Raw genomic sequence first — 9189 nt, 5'->3', positions numbered from 1 at the left:
GGACTAGAGCTACTACTAATCGCGACTCTCGATCTTTTGGATGCCATTACAAGAGTAATAGAGATTTTGTATGTATGTAGTGTATAGGAGAAGCTAGGGTTTTGAAATTAGAATAGATGTACGATGTATGTATATATAGGGTAGAGATTGGGTGGGGTTAGGTTTGTTTAGGAATAGGAATTAGGGTTGGATTAGGGTAGTAATTCAAATTGGGCTGGGGTAGTCTTTTTGTTTTTCTGATTTTCTATTTTTTTCTTCTTTTTTCAGGGAAGCTGTGCGGCCGGCCCGCTCCTCCGCGCGGGCGCGCTGTTGTTCTGTCAATTAGGCACGACCGCCCCACTTCTGGCGCGGGCACTCCGTGCTTCTGGAAAAAAGATGATTTTTTTAATACTAAAATATAACAAGTCATAAGTTGCCCCCATAAAACGCTTGGTTTACGTCTCTAGCTTGACGTGAAACCTGCAACTCAAGTTGCCATAGAAATTCTTCAATATCTGACCATTCACTTTGAATGCTTGGTCGAGATGCTTATCAAAAATCTCCACCGCGCCATATGGAATCATAGTTTTGACCGTGAATGGCCCTGACCACCTCGACTTAAGTTTTCCTGGAAAATACGGAGACGAGAGTTGTACAATAGAACTTTTAGACCAGGCACAAATGACTTGTGCACTAACCTCCTATCATGCCATCTCTTGACTTTTTCCTTGTACACTTTGTTATTCTCATAAGCCTGTAGTCGAAACTCCTCGAGCTCCTTTAGTTGAAGCATTATTTTCTCTCCAGCAGCTTCCATTTGAAGATTTAACTTCTTCAAAGCCCAGTATGCTTTATGCTCTAACTCTGCAGGCAAATGACACGCCTTCCCATACACCAACTGAAAAGGAGACATACCAAGAGGAGTCTTGAATGTTATTCTATATGTCCACTCAGCTTCATTTAGCTTCAAAGATCAATCTTTTCTTGATGGACTCACCACCTTCTCCAAGATACGTTTAATCTCCCGATTAGACACTTCATCTTGCCCATTAATTTGAGGATGGTAGGCTGCGGTAATACGATGATTCACCTGATACTTCTCCATCAATGCAGTGAACTTACGATTGCAGAAATGTGATCCCTCGTCACTGATTATGACTCTTAGCGTGCCGAAATGCATGAATATGCTTATAAAGGAAGTTAATCACCACCTAAGCGTCATTGGTTGGAAAATTTTCACCTCGACCCATATGGACATATAATCAGCCGTCACAGAATATACTGATTGTTGCAGGATGAGACAAATGGCCCCATGAAGTCAATTCCCCAAACATCAAAAATCTATACTTCGAGAAGCACATTAAGGGGCATCTCATCTCTCTTGGATATATTACCAACTCGTTGGCAGCGATCATATCTTGAAATGAACTGATGAGCGTCCTTAAACAAGGTAGGCCAGAAGAATACTTCTTGAAGGATATGGGAAGTTATCTTGGCTCCACCATAATGTCCACCATATATAGTAGAATGGTAGTCACATAAGATTCCCTCCGTCTTACTATACGGAATGCATCGTCTGATAATATGGTCAGCTCCCTGTCTAAACAAGAACGACTTATCCCATCGATACCACTTTGCCTCATGTAAAAACTTTTTCCTTTAAGCATAAGAAAGCTCTGCGGAAATAACATTACTGACCCGATAGTTCATAATATCTGCAAACTATAGCTCTTCTTCTTGCACCCCAAAAAGTTGCTCATCAGGAAAAGATTCATTGATCAACATCTTTTCTTGTGAAGCCTTACCTTGATCTTTTAATCGTGAGAGATGATCTACTCTCAGATTCTCTGTACCTTTTCGATCCTTGATTTCTAGCTCGAATTCCTGAAGTAAGAGAATCCATCAAATCTAGCGAGGTTTTGAATATTTCTTCGATACCAGATATCGAATAGCAGTATGATCAGCATAAACTGTCACCTTTGTCCCAAGCAAATAGGATCGAAATTTCTCGAAACCATAGACAATTGCCAACAACTGTTTCTCTGTAGTGGTATAATTCAGCTGAGCACCATTAAGGGTTTTACTAGCATAGTAAACCATGTGGAAAATTTTCTGCTTCCTCTGCCCAAGAACTACTCCAACTGCATAGTCACTAGCATTACACATCATCTCGAAGGGATGGTTCCAATCAGGTGCAGTAATAACAGGCGCGGTAGTCAAACTCTTTTTCAAGCTCTCAAAAACAGCTAGACACTCTTCATCGAATTTAAAGGGAACATCCTTCTCTAACAGATTGCACAAAGGCTTAGAGATTTTGGAGAAGTCTATAATAAATCGCCGATAGAAACCGGCATGACCAAGAAAACTGCGGACTCTTTGAACTGAGATTGGCGGAGGAAGATTTTTAATGATTCCCACCTTGGCCTTATCCACTTCAAGACCCTTGCTAGATACCTTGTGCCCAAGAATGATACAATGTTGCACCATGAGGTGACATTTTTCCTAGTTGAGCACCAGATTGGTCTCAACACATCTTTTCAGTACCAAACCAAGATAATGCAAGCATTCATCATAAGAAGTCCTGAACACGAAAAAGTCATCCATGAACACCTCCACATTAGTGCCAATCATGTCTGAGGAAATGGCCATCATGCATCTCTGAAAAGTAGTAGGCGCATCATAAAGTCCGAAAGAGACTCGACGGAAAGCGAACGTGCCAAATGGACAAGTAAATGTGGTTTTCTCTTGATCTTCTAGAGCAATGCAAATCTGATTATATCTCGAATATCCATCCAGAAGATAATAGTACTCGTGTCCAGCCAACCTGTCAAGCATCTGATCAATGAATGGAAACGAAAAGTGATCTTTCCTTGTGGTTTTATTCAGCTTTCGATAATCCATGCATACTCTCAATCATGTAACTATCCGAGTAGGGATGAGCTCATTCTTCTCATTAGCTACAACGGTAATGCCTCCTTTATTAGGCACACACTGCACCGGGCTCGCCCACGAACTGTCAGATATAGGATAAATGATTCATGCATCTAGCCATTTAAGAATTTCCTTCTTCACAACCTCCTTCATGATAGGATTTAGCCTCCCTTATTGCTCAATAGTTGGCTTGCTTCCTTCCTCAAGCAGAATTTTATGTATGCAATAAGCAGGGCTGATTCCCTTGATATATGTTATAGTCCATCCAATTGCTGATTTAAAATCTCTCGAAGTTCTCAAGAGCTTCTCCATGCAATAATAACAGGCAAATTAGATGCATCACTTAAAAATGCATACCTAAAGTGATCAGGTAGTGGTTTGAGCTCAAGTGTAGGAGCTTCTTCAATAGATGGCTTAAGACGCTTTGGAGAATTTTCAGCTCTTCCAATCCAAGAGACTCGAACGGCAAGTCCAACTTCCTCTTCCATGGGAATGCATTCAAATACTACATCTACTCTTCCCCTTATTCATCTTCACTATTAAAATCCCCCGTCAAGGCTCTTTCTAAGGCGTAAATCCTTCGCAAGTGATCAAGTTCCAAAGTCACTACGGAGTCGACCAACTCCACTTTAAAGCACTCATCTTCATCAGTGGGGAATTTTATTACATTGAAGATATTGAACGTGACATCCTGACCTTGAACTCTCATGGTTAGTTCACCCTTTTGCACATCAATTAGAGTTCGGCCCGTAGCTTAGAATGGTCTTCCCAAGATAATGGGAATCTTTTTATCCTGCTCAAAGTATAGAATGACAAAATCAGCAGGGAAGATGAGCTTATCCACGTTAACCAAGATATCCTCCACTACTCCTCACGGATAAGTGCTGGAATGATCAGCCAACTGCAAAGACATGTTCACGGGTTTTAGATCAGGTAGTCCAAGTTTCTTAAAAACGGACACGGGCATCAGATTGATGCTAGCTCCCAAGTCACACAAATACTTGTCGAACGACAGATTGCCAATGGTGCAAGGTATCGTGAAACTTCCTGGATCTTTAAGCTTAGGAGGTAGTTTCTGTTGCAGCACAGCACTGCACTCTTTCGTTAGAGCAACGGTTTCGAACTCCTCAAGTTTTAGCTTCTGAGATAGAATACCCTTCATGAGCTTAGCATAGCTCGGCATCTGTTCAAGAGCTTCAGCAAAAGGTATGTTAATGTGTAACTTCTTGAAAACCTCCAAACAAAAACTGCATATAAAACTTCTGCTTTTGAAGCCTTTTCGGAGACGGCGGAGGTGGGTAGACCTGTTTATCCTCTGTATTACCCTCATGAGGATTACTTTCAATAACTTTCTTCTTCGGTTCCACCTCAGCATCCTTCTATATAACTTTTTCAGCTACTCTCTCATTTCTGGAATTTGAAATGGTGTAGCTGCAGCTGCATTCTGAATAGAGTTTTCAGAATCTTCATCTTGCTGAATTTGGGGGCTCGTAACCTTTCCAGATGTCAAGGTTATTTCCTTCAACTCTTTGACTTCCCTATTGCCTGGATTAGCTTCTGTATCACTAGGAAGAGTTCATGGTTGATGGTTTAACAAAGTGTTGGACATTTGCCCTATTTGATTCTCAAGAGTCTTGATTGAAACTACTTGGCTTTTGCACATAAGCCTCAACTCCTCCAATGCATATTTTTCATTAGTATATTCACAGGCACATCCATATGGTTGTTGTTGAATTTGTTGTCTTGGTGCATACTGTTGTTAAAAACCAATAAGGTTGAATTACTTGGCTCCAATCTACTGATAAGGCTGTTGCACACCACCCTGATTATTGCTCCAGCTGAAGTTAGGATGGTTGCGGTTGTTAGGATGATAAGTGGCAGGAACTGGTTGCTGCGACCTCTGATAGTTGCTCACAAACTGAGCTGACTAACTAGATATAGGACACTGCTCCATTTTGTGTACACCTGCACAAAGCTCACAAACACTAGTAATCTGATTAACTCCATAATTAGATGATAAGCAGCCATCAATTTAATTAGCTCATAAGCTTAATCATAGCTCTTAGCCCATAAGGCTCCACCTGATGCAGCATCGAGCATGGGTCTGGACTGCGCTCCCAAACCATTATAAAAACAATTAATGATCATCCAATCAGGAATGCCATGATGAGGACCCTTTCTAAGCATCTCCTTGTAGCGCTCCCAAGCCTCACACAAAGATTCTCCCGATTGTTGTGCAAATTGAGTAAGAGCTTTCCTGATTGCAGCTGTCTTCACCATATGGATGAATTTAGTAAGAAACTTCTGAGCAAGATCCTCCCAAGTAGTGATAAAACCTGCTGGTAGATACTGCAACCAACACTTAGATTCATCCCTTAGAGAGAATGGGAAAAGCCTCAGCTTCACAACATCTTTAGAAATATTGTTGAACTTGAAAGTGTCGCAGATCTCAATGAAATCTCTAATGTGCATGTTGGGATCTTTGGTTGGAGAACCCCCAAACTGGACTGAATTCTACACCACCTGAATCGTGCTAGACTTTATTTCAAAGATATTAGCCGCAATGGATGGTCTGACAATGCTAGACTGAATGTCATTGATCGTTGGTTGAGAATAATCCATCAAAGCTTTCGGATTTGCTGTGGGTTCTCCCATTGCGACAAGAACTTTTTCTTTAAGTTTTTCCTCTTCTTCAACTTCGCCTAATGTTTCCTTATGAGTTTGAGAACGCATTCGCATACACGCTCTCTAGAGTACCTGAAACATAAACAAAGTAAACCACAAAGTAAAATATCTGAGTCAGTGAACTTTAACGACCACGGATGTCAAGTACATAAACTAAATTTAACACCGATATCCCCGGCAGCGGCGCCAAAAACTTGTTCACTGTAATTCTAACGCGAAAATACATGCAAGCGTACGCGATCACAAGTAGTATAATATATAAATCAAGTTCGTTCCCACAGGGACTGGTTTAGGTTAATGTTAGATTATGCACTTATGCAACAATGTATGGTTATCGTTCAATGTTAAGACAATAAGAAATTGAATTTTGATTAACTAATAAATTATACTATCAAACATTAGCTAAGAGAATTGAAAGTGATTTACTTATATGAGAATAAACATTGGATTCTAACTTCATTAAATACTTAATTCAAAGTCTATGTCTTTAACCTTAGCATGTGATGGTGATGACAACTAATCAGATAACACGAAATTATTATACGCCAACTTTCGTTGTATGTATACCCTATTACTAAGCATCCACATGTTAAGTGGCATTTATATCCACTTAGAATGTCCTATAAAGGCTTGAATTGGTTTTTTACTCGAGTTGTTTGTGTTTTTGAAGTGTTTTGTAGTGTTTTTTGCATTTCAGGAATAGCTGAAGGAATAAGGAGGTTTAGCATTGTTTTGCTGCTAAATTGGTGTAAGGAAGGTGTCTCGGATGTTCGCTCATTGATCGCCATCAAAAACTAGCAAAGAAAACAAAGTTCAGAATTTTTTCTAGTAGGTCAGCGCGCCCGCGCTGTGATAGGATGCGGCCATGCCAGAACAATAAAGAGACAGCGCGCTCCTGTGCCAGGCCGAAACTGAAGAATCTTGTTGGAAGTAGAAGAGTGATTTTCTGGACTTCCATGTTGATTGGGCTGCTATATAAAGACATCTTAAAGACGTTTTTCATAATAGAGACTAAGGTGAAGATGGCGAGAAGACTTAGGAGCAAAAATACAACAAAGGTGAAGAAAAGCTTGTTTATACTTGTGATTCTTTAATTGAGTTGTAATCTTGGATGCCAGTTTTCTTGTTTGTTAAACCTATACTCTTGTTTAACGTACTTTGGTTTATTATTCAGTTTATAAAGACTTAGTTTATTATACCATGCTTTCATCGGAACCCACGGTTATGATGAGTTGGGTTATGGGCTAATCGTTATCGTGGTGTTCTAACGAATTTACTTATGGATTTCAATAGTTAATTTGTTTCGATACCTTAGTGTATGGTCATTGTATGATATCCTAGTATTGGTTGTGCTTATTCATCTTATGAGCGTCGCAAATTTATAAGATAACGTGTTAATCTTCATTGAAGTGAAAGTGAATATAGGGGTTTAGAACTTGCCATGCTAGCATAGGTTCATATATTTGATATGCATGATTTGTAGGTAATTTTAACCATCTTACTTGCCCTATGTAATCACGATAGATAACTTGTGCATTAAATCGTTATGTTGTCAATTCTATAGACACGTAGGGTCTCAATTGTAATAACCCCAATTTTTGGAAATTTTTGAAACCCTGATGAATAGTAACTTGTGCTGACAATGCTGATTAAGAAAAATTATCAGACCATGATATATAGGAGTACTATTATGGAAATTCTAAGATCGTATTAGTATTCCATAAATTAAATAAATGTATGTAAAGATCGTCAGAATCAAAATTCGAACACTTTGATTTTTCCCGAAAATCCACCAGATACCGAAAGAATTGAGTATAAGGTAACATAATTAAAAGGATTTAAATTCAAGGATTATAAGAGAGGATCATAAAAGGAATATAAAATATTGAGAAAGGTTTAAGGGAACAAACCCAAATAATAAGATCTCGGATATGATCCCTCAAACGACGAACGAAAACGAAAGATAAGTGAACTGTATAACAGATCAGCGGTCATTAGCCAAGTAATTAAGGGATTAATCAAAAAGGTAGTGGATGATGATGTCATCAAATGACACAAGCTTGCTTGCATAAGCATGACAAAGGAGTTTTGTTTGTTGGGTGATATTTGGCCATACAAAATTAACCATGGTAAAAAGGTTAAAACAAATTTCAAGACAAAAAGAAGAATCAACCAAGCAAATAACATAAATCAAAAAGAGAAGAGTTGACTTTCCAAGAAGAAGCTCTCGGCCAAAACAAACTCAGCAACTCCAAACTGCCATATCTCCTTCAATACTCACTCAAATGTAGCGTTCTATAGCTCGTTAGAAAGTATTGAGATGGCCTACAACTCTTGTTCACAAGTCTCGTCAAAATAAGCATGGTAAGACCCTCATTTTTACAGTTCTTTCAATCGGACTTTTAGAAACTTCAAAGCCTAACTTTGTGTTCTTGATTTCTTTGGAAAGATCAAGCTTGTAGGAGGCTCCCTATGCTTCCTAGCAACTTAACACCTCCCAAGGAAGGTATAAACTTCAAACCCTAGACTTTACTTTGATTATTACTGAGTTTGATGGTTGGTTTTCTAAATGAGAATCATAATCTTTGATTATTAGTACTTTGATTTGAATTTGGAGTGATTTGGTGAATGAATCTTGTTATAGTTAATAGAACTTGATTGTGGTTGATTGAGATGAAGAATCTGGAGAATAAGGACTGGTATAGTATTATTTAGTTCAGGTTTTGATGTGTTAATAATTGTGGGTTGTTTGGTGAGGTTTTGGTGTAGTGAGAAACTTGGAAAACTCGTAAATGTAGCCGTCGAAATGCCCGTTTTCCTTAGACTGTTGTACATGAATCTCGGACCAGATAACTCAGTGACCAATCTGTAACATTACCATGATTAGCTAGAGCATGTCGTAAGCTTCGTTTTGATATGTGGTTCGCTTGGCTCCGATGTATAGTTTAGGAGAAACGACCGTTTTAAATAACGGCATTTCGGGAACGAACCTTTACCCCTCGCTTTACTTTGAGACCTTGTTTAAGGCCCTTAAAAGACTAATTGGATTACGAAACAATTATGTAAGGTGGGTTAGGCAGTTCGTAGAGTATTCGCGAAAGAGTCGCCTTAAAATTCGTAACGGTTAATTTATTAAAATTAGTGGAGCCGAGGGTACGCGTGCGATTAACGCAAATCATTAAGCGTATAAGCGACCGTAAGCGACCATTAGGGTATGAGTGAGTTTTGACTAGTTTCTTAAGCGACCGTGGTCTAATTCCGGATTATGTTGTTTTTCATAGGTTACCGGACCCACTCTAAGCTTAAGTCTATCCCGGAATGCTCAGGCAAGTTTTCTACCCGTTATACTGTTGTTGTCATGTATATGTGTATATGCATTATCTTGTGATAAATGTATAATTGTTATTAGCAAATCTTGCGATATATTGGAGCGTGTTGATATGATATATATGCATGCCTGTTTCGTAATCGTGATATCTCCTTGTTAAATTCAAATGATTATAAATTACGTAATATATATGCTAGAGATAAGCAGTAGTTGCGTATACCGTTAGTATAGGGGACCCAAAGGTGAACATTTTTCTAAACCGGGAG

At 39.0% G+C, this 9189-nt stretch overlaps 1 protein-coding gene and 1 non-coding gene across 2 annotated transcripts; one reads left to right on the top strand and one right to left on the bottom strand.

Moving 5' to 3' along the window:
• Nucleotides 1-559: 559 nt before the first annotated feature.
• LOC141714819 (uncharacterized) lies at nucleotides 560-1084 on the bottom strand. Its single transcript, XM_074518314.1, has 2 exons — nucleotides 977-1084; nucleotides 560-877 (listed from the first exon to the last, which is right to left on the bottom strand). Exons 1-2 carry the CDS (start codon nucleotides 1082-1084, stop codon nucleotides 560-562), a joined length of 426 nt encoding a protein of 141 aa, XP_074374415.1.
• Nucleotides 1085-5068: 3984 nt separating this feature from the next.
• On the top strand, nucleotides 5069-5175 carry LOC141716259 (small nucleolar RNA R71). Its single transcript, XR_012572976.1, has one exon. It is a non-coding gene; the product is annotated as a small nucleolar RNA R71 (small nucleolar RNA).
• Nucleotides 5176-9189: the final 4014 nt, after the last annotated feature.

Source organism: Apium graveolens, chromosome 3, assembly GCF_009905375.1.
Source record: "Apium graveolens cultivar Ventura chromosome 3, ASM990537v1, whole genome shotgun sequence".
Lineage (NCBI taxonomy): Eukaryota > Viridiplantae > Streptophyta > Magnoliopsida > Apiales > Apiaceae > Apium > Apium graveolens.
The sequence above is the reverse complement of the archived record's forward strand: the minus strand, read 5'-3'. Positions and strand labels throughout refer to the sequence as shown.

Coding starts and splice junctions, on each gene's coding strand:
- LOC141714819 (XM_074518314.1), bottom strand. CDS start 1,084: ATGGAGAAGTATCAGGTGAATCATCGTATTACCGCAGCCTACCATCCT. Junction 878..976: donor AACGTATCTTGGAGAAGGTG/GTGAGTCCATCA, acceptor TCTCCTTTTCAG/TTGGTGTATGGGAAGGCGTG.